Here is a 17,171-nt window from a genome sequence, read left to right on the forward strand (position 1 = left end):
CCAGCATGGACCTCAGAAGGGTGTCATACACATTTAACTTAGGGCTGCTGTAGGATGGAGAACATCTCAGAAAGTAGGTCAACTTAGGGAGAGACAGGCATCTTGTAAGGAGAAAGAGAGCATCATGGGCATCAATCTTGTCAATCCTGTCCAGCATTCTCTTTAGGTCAGTGATTTTTGCAACCAGGACCTCCTCGATTGCTCGTGGGCCAATGGGGGCACCCAGGAGAGTGCAGTCCGGTGGCTCGACAACGAGAATGTCTGGAAGAACATTTTGTATTTGCCCAGTGATGTCTGGGTTGCGGGAGATTATTTCACATTTGGATGCATTGAGAATGAGGCCTAAGGCTGCTCCCTGCTCCTGGATTTTCCTTATATCCTCCAAAATGGTTTCCGGAGTTCCAGCTAGAGTGCCATCATCCAGGTACCAGATGTTTAGCTCGCAAAGGCCCGATTTGCCTAATAAGCCAAGTTTTCCTGAATTAATATATTTTCTCAATTTTTTTTCTTATGAAATGATAAAGCTACCCATTTCATTATGTATGATGTAAATTTATTTTTATTTGAGTTAAAATTAACGTAGATATATGACCGAACCTAACCAACCCTACCTAACCTAACCTAACCTATCTTTATAGGTTAGGTTTGGTTAGGTAGCCGAAAAAGTTAGGTTAGGTTAGGTTAGGTAGGTTAGGTAGGCCAAAAACAATTAATTCATGAAAACTTGGCCTATTAGGCAAATTGGGCCTTGCATAGTAGGCTGAGAAGTGCGTACTGGCTTCTAGGTACGACATATATATATATATATATATATATATATATATATATATATATATATATATATATATATATATATATATATATGTATATATATATATATATATATATATATATATATATATATATATATATATATATATATATATATATTATATATATATATTATATATATTGGTGTATACTGGCAGCAGGTTTTCTTTCAAACATGTTTCATTGAATATGACCGCATATTCTGTATTTATTATTTTCTGGTTTAGGGCTTCTATCCCTCTAACTATTTTCTTAGCATCAGGGCTTAATTGAAATAGGAGTTCTCCAAAACTCATTTTCGTACTTTTAAGGTGAAGAAAAGAAGTGATTTACTATAGAGTGTATTACACTTATTCGTATAATTTGCACGACGTTTCGAACCTCCATGGTTCATTCTCAAGTGAACAGATCTTACAATACTAGTTGATTTTATACCCGCATTAGGTCAGGTGATAATACAATGAAGGTGAAAACATGGGGGGATACATAAGGGATAAACATAGGGGCTGCAGAAGGCTTATTGGCCCATACGAGGCATCTCCTATCTAAACACAAAGATTAATCCAGTGTAATTGGCCTGTTATGTTGGACATTGTCTTCTGTGTTGGCATCGATATGTTCTTGTCTTGTCCTTACTCTCATGGTGGGTAGAGTAAATAGTTCCGTGATTTGGGTGTTCATGGTAGGTCGCTCTATTCTTATGTGAATTGCCTCAAGAATTTGTAATCTTCTTGAATCTTGGGTTTTGTCTATTATGCAAGTATTCTTGTTCAACATTTCTCTTGTTAGAGTAATGTCATGGGCTTGTCTCATGTGATTCCTAGGGGCACCAGATTGAAGATGGCATGTCAAACGCCTCGTCAGCTTGGTCGACGTCATACCTATGTACTTACATTGAAGGTTACATCCTTCGTGGGGGCAAGTGTACATGTATACAACGCTTGACTGCTGTAGAGGGTTCTCCGTCGGCTTCGGGCTGTTTTTGATAAGGAGTTCGGAAGTCTTCTTGGTTTTGTAGAATATTATCAGGTTTATGTTTTGGTTAGGAGTAGTGCTTTTTACTCCTTTACGGATTATTTCTTTCATTATTCTTTCCTCTTTTATATGTTCACTGTGCATGGTTGATTTGTAATATAATTTTATTGGGGGTGTTGTGGTTTCTGTTCTAGGTTCTGAATTATACCAACGGTCCAAGTGTCTTCTTATAGCAGCGTTTATTTCCGCGTTGCTATATCCGTTGTTCACCAATACCTGAGTTACTCTTTCAAACTCTCTACTCACGTTGCTCCATTCAGAGCAGTGGGTAAGCGCTCGACGAATATAAGCATTGAGAACACTGGCTTTGTATCTTTGGGGGCACTCACTTCTACCGTTCAGGCATAATCCTATGTTGGTGGGCTTGGTATATACGTTGGTGCTTAAAGAGGTTCCTGTTTTTGTTATTAGTACATGCAAAAATGGCAGACTGTTATTTTCACTATTTTCATGTGTAAATCGGAGTACTGACTCTCTCTCTAGGTGTCTTTTTAGGTCAATTAGTTCATCTGAGTCTTTTACTATTACGAATATGTCATCTACATAACGGCAGTATACAGTTGGTTTTTGTCTGCTACTGAAGACCCTATCTTCGATGGTTCCCATATAAAAATTAGCAAATAAAACTCCTAAGGGGGAGCCCATTGCTACTCCGTCTATTTGTAAATACATGTCTCCTTGTGGACTGATGAAAGGGGCTTCCTTTGTACATGCTTCGAGAAGACTTTTCAAGTGTGGCTCAGGTATGTCTAATTTGGGGGTGCTCTCGTCTCTGTATACTCTGTCCAGTATCATTCCTATGGTTGTGTCGACTGGGACGTTGGTAAAAAGGGATTCAACGTCCAGGGAAGCGATGATTCCATCGGGCTGGGTAGATTTGATCAATTCTAGGAAATCTGCTGATGATTGTAGACTAAACTTACTTGGAGTGTATGGAGTTAGGAGTTCATTGAGTTTCTTTGCCAGGTGATAAGTTGGGGTGATAAGATAGTTTGGGGTGATAAGATAGTTTGTCAAATATTAGGGGGACTCCCGGTTTGCCTCCTGCCTTCTCATTCGGGGGGCAGTGGCGGGCGTCGTTCCCCAGAGCAGGCCAAAGCGCATATTATATATATATATATATATATATATATATATATATATATATATATATATATATATATATATATATATATATATATATATATATATATATATATATATATATATATATATATATATATATATATATATATATATATATATATATATATATATATATATATAAGCTAATTCAAAAACTATTCCTGCTAAAATTCCTCTTGTAATATATTATATATATATATATATATATATATATATATATATATATATATATATATATATTATATATATATTTTATATATATATATATATATATATATATATATATATATATATATATATATATATATATATATATATATATATATATATATATATATATATATGTCGTACCTAGTAGCCAGAATGCACTTCTCATGCGTTCATAACTCATCAAGTTCTTTAATTTCTTTAATTTATTCTTATTCCAGGACAGTGCTACAGAGTGTGCGAAATATTTTGTTGTCAGAGATTACATTAGGCAAAATATGCATCCGCAGATGGTGCAAACTTCCACATATACTTATAACTGAGCCGAAACCGAGAAGTAGCTACATCTGGGAGTTTGTTAATTTTATTGAATAATCTATTGGAATGTGACTTTTTGCATGATTGAATAATGATAAATGGAATGGTTAGTGATAATTATTGTATCTATTTACATATTCAGGCACAAGCATGATACAATTTTGCCTTAAGAAGTTAAGCGCAATTAAGGAACTGCAGCTGTTAAGACAACTGTAGATCCAGCAGCATCGTTTGGGGGGAAGAGGGTGGTGAACGGACGCATCGGTGGTTTGAGAGAGGAAGTGCTAGAGTATCAGTCTGGCTTAAGGCATTGCTTTTTGCCTCAAGGCGAAGCCTTCACAGATTTTAATTCCAATTCTTCGGGAGTGAATTTTTTTTTGAGACGTTCGCTTCGAACACAATAAGTGAGAAAACACTTTTCGACAATATTTTTGAACATAATCAGTTGCGAATCACTTGAGAGGTGTTCAAGATATAGGTTGGGAATCATAAGTTCATCATTGGAATTTATGGTCAAATTGGGACAAACTTCAAAAAGTTTATTTTTAGCACTTTCTCATTTGAGTGCGGCCTCGATAAATATTTATTTGGGGATAACTGTATTCCTTTATCGCTAGGGTTCACACAATGAGTAAGTGTTGTAAAATAGCCTAGTTTTGAAGACAGCTACAACTAATCAGTGAAGTTGAAGGTAGGAAGGGGCGGGGTTTGAAGGCAGAGTGGGCGTGGCTGTTGGGCTAATCACTGATCCCTACTCTACACGCCGACGGGGCATCACGCCACACACGCCGACGGGGCACCGCACCACACACGCTGACGGGGCATCACGCCACAAGCAACACCCAGCGCCCCGGACGACGGCTCCCATGCCAGGTTTCTTGAGTAACCGGTAAATACAGTTTGTCTTGATGGTTCATCACCATCCACCCATCATAATGATTTTGGTGCTTCATCACCATCCACCCATCATAGTGATCTTGGTGCTTCATCACCATCCACCCATCATAGTGATCTTGGTGCTTCATCACCATCCACCCATCATAGTGATCTTGGTGCTTCATCACTATCCACCCATCATAGTGATCTTGGTGCTTCATCACCATCCACCCATCATAGTGATCTTGGTGCTTCATCACCATCCACCCATCATAGTGATCTTGGTGCTTCATCACCATCCACCCATCATAGTGATTTTGGTGCTTCATCACCATCCACCCATCATAGTGATCTTGGTGCTTCATCACTATCCACCCATCATAGTGATCTTGGTGCTTCATCACCATCCACCCATCATAGTGATCTTGGTGCTTCATCACCATCCACCCATCATAGTGATCTTGGTGCTTCATCACCATCCACCCATCATAGTGATCTTTGTGCTTCATCACCATCCACCCATCATAGTGATCTTGGTGCTTCATCACCATCCACCCATCATAGTGATCTTGGTGCTTCATCACCATCCACCCATCATAGTGATCTTGGTGCTTCATCACCATCCACCAATCATAGTGATCTTGCTGCTCATCACCATCCACCCATCATAGTGATCTTGGTGCTTCATCACCATCCACCGATCATAGTGATCTTGTTGCTCATCACCATCCATCCATCATAGTGATCTTGGTGTTTCATCACCATCCACCCATCATAGTGATCATGGTGCTCATCACCATCCACCCATCATAGTGATCTTGGTGCTTCATCACCATCCACCCATCATAGTGATCTTGGTGCTTCATCACTATCCACCCATCATAGTGATCTTGGTGCTTCATCACCATCCACCCATCATAGTGATCTTGGTGCTTCATCACCATCCACCTATCATAGTGATCTTGTTGCTTCATCACCATCCACCAATCATAGTGATCTTGTTGTTTCATCACCATCCACCTATCATAGTGATCTTGTTGCTTCATCACCATCCACCCATCATAGTGATCTTGTTGCTTCATCACCATCCACCAATCATAGTGATCTTGGTGCTTCATCACCATCCACCCATCATAGTGATCTTGTTGCTTCATCACCATCCACCAATCATAGTGATCTTGTTGCTTCATCACCATCCACCAATCATAGTGATCTTGGTGCTTCATCACCATCCTCCCATCATAGTGATCTTGTTGCTCATCACCATCCACCCATCATATTGATGTTGTTGCTCATCACTATCTACCAATCATAGTGATCTTGTTGCTTCATCACCATCCACCCATCATAGTGATCTTGGTGCTTCATCACCACCCACCCATCATAGTGATCTTGGTGCTCATCACCATCCACCCATCATAGTGATCATGGTGCTTCATCACCATCCACCCATCATAGTGATCATGGTGCTTCATCACCATCCACCGATCATAGTGATCATGGTGCTTCATCACCATCCACCCATCATAGTGATCATGGAGCTTCATCACCATCCACCGATCATAGTGATCATGGTGCTCATCACCATCCACCCATCATAGTGATCATGGTGCTTCATCACCATCCACCGATCATAGTAATCTTGGTGCTTCATCACCATCCACCGATCATAGTGATCTTGTTGCTCATCACCGTCCACCGATCATAGTGATCTTGGTGCTAATCACCATCCACCCATCATAGTGATCTTGGTGCTCATCACCATCCACCGATCATAGTGATCTTGCTGCTCATCACCATCCACCGATCATAGTGATCTTGGTGCTCATCACCATCCACCGATCATAGTGATCTTGGTGCTTCATCACCATCCACCGATCATAGTGATCTTGTTGCTCATCACCATCCACCGATCATAGTGATCTTGGTGCTCATCACCATCCACCCATCATAGTGATCTTGGTGCTCATCACCATCCACCGATCACAGTGATCTTGCTGCTCATCACCATCCACCGATCATAGTGATCTTGGTGCTCATCACCATCCACCCATCATAGTGATCTTGGTGCTCATCACCATCCACCGATCATAGTGATCTTGCTGCTCATCACCATCCACCGATCATAGTGATCTTGGTGCTTCATCACCATCCACCGATCATAGTGATCTTGGTGCTTCATCACCATCCACCGATCATAGTGATCTTGTTGCTCATCACCATCCACCGATCATAGTGATCATGGTGCTCATCACCATCCACCCATCATAGTGATCTTGGTGCTCATCACCATCCACCGATCACAGTGATCTTGCTGCTCATCACCATCCACCGATCATAGTGATCTTGGTGCTCATCACCATCCACCGATCATAGTGATCTTGGTGCTCATCACCATCCACCCATCATAGTGATCTTGTTGCTCATCACCATCCACCGATCATAGTGATCTTGGTGCTCATCACCATCCACCGATCATAGTGATCTTGTTGCTCATCACCATCCATCCATCATAGTGATCTTTGTGCTCATCACCATCCACCCATCATAGTGATCTTGGTGCTCATCACCATCCACCGATCATAGTGATCTTGCTGCTCATCACCATCCACCGATCATAGTGATCTTGGTGCTCATCACCATCCACCCATCATAGTGATCTTGGTGCTCATCACCATCCACCGATCATAGTGATCTTGCTGCTCATCACCATCCACCCATCATAGTGATCTTGGTGCTTCATCACTATCCACCCATCATAGTGATCTTGGTGCTTCATCACCATCCACCCATCATAGTGATCTTGGTGCTTCATCACTATCCACCGATCATAGTGATCTTGGTGCTTCATCACCATCCACCCATCATAGTGATCTTGGTGCTTCATCACTATCCACCGATCATAGTGATCTTGGTGCTTCATCACCATCCACCGATCATAGTGATCTTGTGCTCATCACCATCCACCGATCATAGTGATTGGTGCTCATCACCATCCACCCATCATAGTGATCTTGGTGCTCATCACCATCCACCGATCACAGTGATCTTGTGCTCATCACCATCCACCGATCATAGTGATCTTGTGCTCATCACCATCCACCGATCATAGTGATCTTGGTGCTCATCACCATCCACCCATCATAGTGATCTTGTGCTCATCACCATCCACCGATCATAGTGATCTTGGTGCTCATCACCATCCACCGATCATAGTGATCTTTGCTCATCACCATCCACCATCATAGTGATCTTTGTGCTCATCACCATCCACCCATCATAGTGATCTTGGTGCTCATCACCATCCACCGATCATAGTGATCTTGCTGCTCATCACCATCCACCGATCATAGTGATCTTGGTGCTCATCACCATCCACCCATCATAGTGATCTTGGTGCTCATCACCATCCACCCATCATAGTGATCTTGGTGCTTCATCACCATCCACCCATCATAGTGATCTTGGTGCTTCATCACCATCCACCCATCATAGTGATCTTGGTGCTTCATCACCATCCACCATCATAGTGATCTTGGTGCTTCATCACCATCCACCCATCATAGTGATCTTGTGCTTCATCACCATCCACCCATCATAGTGATCTTGGTGCTCATCACCATCCACCCATCATAGTGATTCTTGGTTGCTTCATCACCATCCACCCATCATAGTGATCTTGGTGCTTCATCACCATCCACCCATCATAGTGATCTTGGTGCTTCATCACCATCCACCCATCATAGTGATCATTGGTGCTTCATCACCATCCACCCATCATAGTGATCTTGGTGCTTCATCACCATCCACCGATCATAGTGATCTTGGTGCTTCATCACCATCCACCGATCATAGTGATCTTGGTGCTTCATCACCATCCACCCATCATAGTGATCTTGTTGCTCATCACCATCCACCCATCATAGTGATCTTGGTGCTTCATCACCATCCACCCATCATAGTGATCTTGGTGCTTCATCACCATCCACCCATCATAGTGATCTTGGTGCTTCATCACCATCCACCCATCATAGTGATCTTGGTGCTTCATCACCATCCACCAATCATAGTGATCTTGGTGCTCATCACCATCCACCCATCATAGTGATCTTGGTGCTTCATCACCATCCACCGATCATAGTGATCTTGTTGCTCATCACCATCCATCCATCATAGTGATCTTGGTGTTTCATCACCATCCACCCATCATAGTGATCTTGGTGCTCATCACCATCCACCCATCATAGTGATCTTGTTGCTCCATCACCATCCACCCATCATAGTGATCTTGGTGCTTCATCACCTATCCACCCATCATAGTGATCTTGGTGCGTCATCACCATCCACCCATCATAGTGATCTTGGTGCTTCATCACCATCCACCTGTCATAGTGATCTTGTTGCTTCATCACCATCCACTAATCATAGTGATCTTGTTGCTTCATCACCATCCACCAATCATAGTGATCTTGTTGTTTCATCACCATCCACCTATCATAGTGATCTTGTTGCTTCATCACCATCCACCCATCATAGTGATCTTGTTGCTTCATCACCATCCACCAATCATAGTGATCTTGGTGCTTCATCACCATCCACCCATCATAGTGATCTTGTTGCTTCATCACCATCCACCAATCATAGTGATCTTGTTGCTTCATCACCATCCACCAATCATAGTGATCTTGGTGCTTCATCACCATCCACCCATCATAGTGATCTTGTTGCTCATCACCATCCACCCATCATAGTGATCTTGGTGCTTCATCACTATCCACCCATCATAGTGATCTTGGTGCGTCATCACCATCCACCCATCATAGTGATCTTGGTGCTTCATCACCATCCACCTATCATAGTGATCTTGTTGCTTCATCACCATCCACTAATCATAGTGATCTTGTTGCTTCATCACCATCCACCAATCATAGTGATCTTGTTGTTTCATCACCATCCACCTATCATAGTGATCTTGTTGCTTCATCACCATCCACCCATCATAGTGATCTTGTTGCTTCATCACCATCCACTAATCATAGTGATCTTGTTGCTTCATCACCATCCACCAATCATAGTGATCTTGTTGTTTCATCACCATCCACCTATCATAGTGATCTTGTTGCTTCATCACCATCCACCCATCATAGTGATCTTGTTGCTTCATCACCATCCACCAATCATAGTGATCTTGGTGCTTCATCACCATCCACCCATCATAGTGATCTTGTTGCTTCATCACCATCCACCAATCATAGTGATCTTGGTGCTTCATCACCATCCACCCATCATAGTGATCTTGGTGCTTCATCACCATCCACCCATCATAGTGATCTTGGTGCTTCATCACCATCCACCCATCATAGTGATCTTGGTGCTTCATCACCATCCACCAATCATAGTGATCTTGGTGCTCATCACCATCCACCCATCATAGTGATCTTGGTGCTTCGTCACCATCCACCGATCATAGTGATCTTGTTGCTCATCACCATCCATCCATCATAGTGATCTTGGTGTTTCATCACCATCCACCCATCATAGTGATCATGGTGCTCATCACCATCCACCCATCATAGTGATCTTGGTGCTCCATCACCATCCACTTATCATAGTGATCTTGGTGCTTCATCACTATCCACCCATCATAGTGATCTTGGTGCGTCATCACCATCCACCCATCATAGTGATCTTGTTGCTTCATCACCATCCACCAATCATAGTGATCTTGTTGTTTCATCACCATCCACCTATCATAGTGATCTTGTTGCTTCATCACCATCCACCCATCATAGTGATCTTGTTGCTTCATCACCATCCACCAATCATAGTGATCTTGGTGCTTCATCACCATCCACCCATCATAGTGATCTTGTTGCTTCATCACCATCCACCAATCATAGTGATCTTGTTGCTTCATCACCATCCACCAATCATAGTGATCTTGGTGCTTCATCACCATCCACCCATCATAGTGATCTTGTTGCTCATCACCATCCACCCATCATATTGATGTTGTTGCTCATCACTATCTACCAATCATAGTGATCTTGTTGCTTCCTCACCATCCACCCATCATAGTGATCTTGGTGCTTCATCACCACCCACCCATCCTAGTGATCTTGGTGCTCATCACCATCCACCCATCATAGTGATCATGGTGCTTCATCACCATCCACCCATCATAGTGATCATGGTGGTTCATCACCATCCACCGATCATAGTGATCATGGTGCTTCATCACCATCCACCGATCATAGTAATCTTGGTGCTTCATCACCATCCACCGATCATAGTGATCTTGTTGCTCATCACCGTCCACCGATCATAGTGATCTTGGTGCTCATCACCATCCACCCATCATAGTGATCTTGGTGCTCATCACCATCCACCGATCATAGTGATCTTGCTGCTCATCACCATCCACCGATCATAGTGATCTTGGTGCTCATCACCATCCACCGATCATAGTGATCTTGGTGCTTCATCACCATCCACCAATCATAGTGATCTTGTTGCTCATCACCATCCACCGATCATAGTGATCTTGGTGCTCATCACCATCCACCCATCATAGTGATCTTGGTGCTCATCACCATCCACCGATCACAGTGATCTTGCTGCTCATCACCATCCACCGATCATAGTGATCTTGGTGCTCATCACCATCCACCCATCACAGTGATCTTGGTGCTCATCACCATCCACCGATCATAGTGATCTTGCTGCTCATCACTATCCACCGATCATAGTGATCTTGGTGCTTCATCACCATCCACCGATCATAGTGATCTTGGTGCTTCATCACCATCCACCGATCATAGTGATCTTGTTGCTCATCACCATCCACCGATCATAGTGATCTTGGTGCTCATCACCATCCACCCATCATAGTGATCTTGGTGCTCATCACCATCCACCGATCACAGTGATCTTGCTGCTCAAGACCATCCACCGATCATAGTGATCTTGGTGCTTATCACCATCCACCGATCATAGTGATCTTGGTGCTCATCACCATCCACCCATCATAGTGATCTTGTTGCTCATCACCATCCACCGATCATAGTGATCTTGGTGCTCATCACCATCCACCGATCATAGTGATCTTGTTGCTCATCACCATCCACCCATCATAGTGATCTTGTTGCTTCATCACCATCCACCAATCATAGTGATCTTGTTGCTTCATCACCATCCACCAATCATAGTGATCTTGTTGTTTCATCACCATCCACCTATCATAGTGATCTTGTTGCTTCATCACCATCCACCCATCATAGTGATCTTGTTGCTTCATCACCATCCACCAATCATAGTGATCTTGGTGCTTCATCACCATCCACCCATCATAGTGATCTTGTTGCTTCATCACCATCCACCAATCATAGTGATCTTGTTGCTTCATCACCATCCACCAATCATAGTGATCTTGGTGCTTCATCACCATCCTCCCATCAGAGTGATCTTGTTGCTCATCACCATCCACCCATCATATTGATGTTGTTGCTCATCACTATCTACCAATCATAGTGATCTTGTTGCTTCATCACCATCCACCCATCATAGTGATCTTGGTGCTTCATCACCACCCACCCATCATAGTGATCTTGGTGCTCATCACCATCCACCCATCATAGTGATCATGGTGCTTCATCACCATCCACCCATCATAGTGGTCATGGTGGTTCATCACCATCCACCGATCATAGTGATCATGGTGCTTCATCACCATCCACCCATCATAGTGATCATGGTGCTTCATCACCATCCACCGATCATAGTGATCATGGTGCTCATCACCATCCACCCATCATAGTGATCATGGTGCTTCATCACCATCCACCGATCATAGTAATCTTGGTGCTTCATCACCATCCACCGATCATAGTGATCTTGTTGCTCATCACCGTCCACCGATCATAGTGATCTTGGTGCTCATCACCATCCACCCATCATAGTGATCTTGGTGCTCATCACCATCCACCGATCATAGTGATCTTGCTGCTCATCACTATCCACCGATCATAGTGATCTTGGTGCTCATCACCATCCACCGATCATAGTGATCTTGTTGCTCATCACCATCCACCGATCATAGTGATCTTGGTGCTCATCACCATCCACCCATCATAGTGATCTTGGTGCTCATCACCATCCACCGATCACAGTGATCTTGCTGCTCATCACCATCCACCGATCATAGTGATCTTGGTGCTCATCACCATCCACCCATCATAGTGATCTTGGTGCTCATCACCATCCACCGATCATAGTGATCTTGCTGCTCATCACCATCCACCGATCATAGTGATCTTGGTGCTTCATCACTATCCACCGATCATAGTGATCTTGCTGCTTCATCATCATCCACCGATCATAGTGATCTTGTTGCTCATCACCATCCACCGATCATAGTGATCTTGGTGCTCATCACCATCCACACATCATAGTGATCTTGGTGCTCATCACCATCCACCGATCACAGTGATCTTGCTGCTCATCACCATCCACCGATCATAGTGATCTTGGTGCTCATCACCATCCACCGATCATAGTGATCTTGGTGCTCATCACCATCCACCCATCATAGTGATCTTGCTGCTCACCACCATCCACCCATCATAGTGATCTTGGTGCTCATCACCATCCACACATCATAGTGATCTTGGTGCTCATCACCATCCACCGATCACAGTGATCTTGCTGCTCATCACCATCCACCGATCATAGTGATCTTGCTGCTCATCACCATCCACCCATCATAGTGATCTTGTTGCTCATCACCATAACATAATTAAGTGAGCCTTACCTTGAGCACAGTCCGAGGGACGACCGTTTACTGAACATATGAGAGTTGTTGTGTAAAGTGTCCCCCTCGTGCTGGGACATTGTCTCTGCTGTAAGTATGTCTTGACACAGTTTGTAATTTAATTAATTTTATTAATTAAGCAGTATGCAAGATTTTGTAGTTAAATTTTGTATTTAGGAATAACAAAATAGTGTCCTCTTCGATCCACAGCGGCAGTGACATTTTCCTCCCACGGCAGAAGTGACCTCCCACAGCAGCAGTGACCTCCCACAGCAGCAGTGACCTCCCACAGTAGCAGTGACCTCCCACAGCAGCAGTGACCTCCCACAGCAGCAGTGACCTCCCACAGCAGCAGTGACCTCCCACAGCAGCAGTGACCTCCCACAGCAGCAGTGACCTCCCACAGCAGCAGTGAACTCCCACAGCAGCAGTGACCTCCCACAGCAGCAGTGACCTCCCACAGCAGCAGTGACCTCCCACAGCAGCAGTGACCTCCCACAGCAGCAGTGACCTCCCACAGCAGCAGTGACCTCCCACAGCAGCAGTGACCTCCCACAGCAGCAGTGACCTCCCACAGCAGCAGTGACCTCCCACAGCAGCAGTGACCTCCCACAGCAGCAGTGACCTCCCACAGCAGCAGTGACCTCCCACAGCAGCAGAGGACGCAGACATGGTTCACGTGGGAGTTCTCTCACTGCTGGGGCTGACGGCCATGTTCCTGGCAGGCAAGTTACCTGCATTGTTTCCCTTCTCTCAGTGTTTAATGGGGAAGTATACTCTTAATGCTTTGTAATGGGGAAGTATACTCTTAATGCTTTGTAATGGGGAAGTATACTCTTAATGCTTTGTAATGGGGTAGTATACTCTTAATGCTTTGTAATGGGGAAGTATACTCTTAATGCTTTGTAATGGGGAAGTATACTCTTAATGCTTTGTAATGGGGTAGTATACTCTTAATGCTTTGTAATGGGGTAGTATACTCTTAATGCTTTGTAATGGGGTAGTATACTCTTAAGACTTTGTAATGGGGTAGTATACTATTAAGGCTTTGTAATGGGGTAGTATACTCTTAAGACTTTGTAATGGGGTAGTATACTATTAAGGCTTTGTAATGGGGTAGTATACTCTTAAGACTTTGTAATGGGGTAGTATACTATTAAGGCTTTGTAATGGGGTAGTATACTCTTAATGCTTTGTAATGGGGTAGTATACTCTTAAGACTTTGTAATGGGGTAGTATACTCTTAATGCTTTGTAATGGGGTAGTATACTCTTAAGACTTTGTAATGGGGTAGTATACTCTTAAGACTTTGTAATGGGGTAGTATACTCTTAAGGCTTTGTAATGAGGTAGTATACTCTTAAGGCTTGGTAATGGGGTAGTATACTCTTAAAACTTTGTAATGGGGAAGTATACTCTTAAGGCTTTGTAATGGGGTAGTATACTCTTAAGGCTTTGTAATGGGGTAGTATACTCTTAAGGCTCTGTAATGGGGGTAGTATACTCCTGAAGCTTTGTAATGGGGGTAGTATACTCCTGAAGCTTTGTAATGGGGAAGTATACTCCTAAAGTTTGTAATGGGGTAGTATACTCCTAAGGCTTTGTTCTGGGGTAGTATATTCCTAAAGCTTTGTTCTGGGGTAGTATATTCCTAAAGCTTTGTTCTGGGGTAGTATACTCGTAAGGCTTTGTTCTGGGGTAGTATACTCCTAAGGCTTTGTTCTGGGGTAGTATACTCGTAAGGCTTTGTTCTGGGGTAGTATACTCCTAAGGCTTTGTTCTGGGGTAGTATACTCGTAAGGCTTTGTTCTGGGGTAGTATACTCCTAAGGCTTTGTTCTGGGGTAGTATACTCGTAAGGCTTTGTTCTGGGGTAGTATACTCCTAAGGCTTTGTTCTGGGGTAGTATACTCGTAAGGCTTTGTTCTGGGGTAGTATACTCCTAAGGCTTTGTTCTGGGGTAGTATACTCCTAAGGCTTTGTTCTGGGGAAGTATACTCCTAAAGCTTTGTTCTGGGGTAGTATACTCGCAAGGCTTTATTGTTTTGATAATTGTTGGTTCAAGTTTATTTAAATTTGTTAATGTGAGACTTAATGTGTTGATTCTTACTCGCCCAGTTGTTCCTGAGGGTTGAGCTGTAGCTCCTGGGCCCTGATGTTGCACTCGTCCTGTTGTACCCAAGGGTCGAACATTAGCTCCTGGGCCCTGATGTTGCACTCGTCCTGTTGTACCCAAGGGTCGAACATTAGCTCCTGGGCCCTGATGTTGCACTCGTCCTGTTGTACCCAAGGGTCGAACATTAGCTCCTGGGCCCTGATGTTGCACTCGTCCTGTTGTACCCAAGGGTCGAACATTAGCTCCTGGGCCCTGATGTTGCACTCGTCCTGTTGTACCCAAGGGTCGAACATTAGCTCCTGGGCCCTGATGTTGCACTCGTCCTGTTGTACCCAAGGGTCGAACATTAGCTCCTGGGCCCTGATGTTGCACTCGTCCTGTTGTACCCAAGGGTCGAACATTAGCTCCTGGGCCCTGATGTTGCACTCGTCCTGTTGTACCCAAGGGTCGAACATTAGCTCCTGGGCCCTGATGTTGCACTCGTCCTGTTGTACCCAAGGGTCGAACATTAGCTCCTGGGCCCTGATGTTGCACTCGTCCTGTTGTACCCAAGGGTCGAACATTAGCTCCTGGGCCCTGATGTTGCACTCGTCCTGTTGTACCCAAGGGTCGAACATTAGCTCCTGGGCCCTGATGTTGCACTCGTCCTGTTGTACCCAAGGGTCGAACATTAGCTCCTGGGCCCTGATGTTGCACTCGTCCTGTTGTACACAAGGGTCGAACATTAGCTCCTGGGCCCTGATGTTGCACTCGTCCTGTTGTACCCAAGGGTCGAACATTAGCTCCTGGGCCCCTGATGTTGCACTTGCCCAGTTATACCTGAGGACCGAGCTGTAGCTCCTGGGACTTTCTGTTGCACTTGCCCAGTTATACCCGAGGGTCAAACTGTAGCTCCTGGGCTCTGCTGTTATACTCGCCCGGTTTTAGCTGTAGGTTGAGCAGTAGCTTTGTACGTTTTGAAGCAATAATTCCACACTAGAGTTGCATTCTCGAATGCTGGTATCGTGTAGGTGGTGGAACAAGTCAAATTAGTGTCACATATGCCGGCGATGTTATTTTACTTATAAATTTCTCTGTTGTAAGTCTCGTATATATCTATTTTATGATACTCTTATCATATTTTCGAGTCGAATCATCCACCCTATTATTAGTCGTTCATTCTATTATTCAGAAGTTTCTTGTTGTTCAACCAATATCATGCGGCCTGTCGGCTGAGTGGATAGCGCTCAGGGGCTCGTAGTCCTAACGGTCCGGGTTCGATCCCCAGCGGAGGCAGAAACAAATGGCACGATTTTTCACCCTGCTGCCCCTGTTCACCTAGCAGTAAATAGGTACCTGGGAGTTGGGCAGCTGCTACGGGCTGCTTCCTGGGGATGTATGTGTGTGAAAATTAGGATTAAGGACATAGCCTGAAACGCTATGCGCGCTAGTGACTGTAAGAAGATGTAAGAATTTCTGAATATGTAAATAAACAAAGTAAAAAAAAAAAATGCTTCATTGTTCATCATAGTCTCCTAGAATACTTCTAAGTTCATCGTAGTCTCTTTTAGATCCCCCATAGCTTATCAGTATATCCCAAAGTACCCCTTAGTTCATCACAACATCCTAAAGTACCCCTTAGTTCATCACAACATCTTAAAGTACCCCTTAGTTCATCACAACATCTTAAAGTACCCCTTAGTTCATCACAATATCCTAAAGTACCTCCTTAGTTCATCACAACATCCTAATGTACCCGTTTGTTCATCACAGCATCTCAAAGCACGTTGTAAATATTTAATCTCACAGATTACATTCATTTTATCCTAATTCCCAAAAGTACCACTTCGCTCGTCATAGTATCCCAAACACCCCGTAGTTCATTTTAGTCTCCCGAA

At 43.7% G+C, this 17,171-nt stretch overlaps 1 protein-coding gene across 1 annotated transcript in view; it reads left to right on the forward strand.

The window, feature by feature from the left end:
* Positions 1-4,245: 4,245 nt before the first annotated feature.
* LOC138364493 (uncharacterized) overlaps positions 4,246-17,171 on the forward strand; it is an 85,394-nt gene continuing 72,468 nt past the window's right edge. The window contains exons 1-2 of the mRNA XM_069324141.1: positions 4,246-4,384; positions 13,391-13,905. Coding sequence (XP_069180242.1) covers positions 13,851-13,905 — 55 coding nt within the window. The 5' untranslated portion in view covers positions 4,246-4,384; positions 13,391-13,850. The remainder of the gene's footprint in view (positions 4,385-13,390; positions 13,906-17,171) is intronic.

The sequence above is a fragment of the Procambarus clarkii genome, chromosome 2 (assembly GCF_040958095.1).
Source record: "Procambarus clarkii isolate CNS0578487 chromosome 2, FALCON_Pclarkii_2.0, whole genome shotgun sequence".
NCBI lineage: Eukaryota > Metazoa > Arthropoda > Malacostraca > Decapoda > Cambaridae > Procambarus > Procambarus clarkii.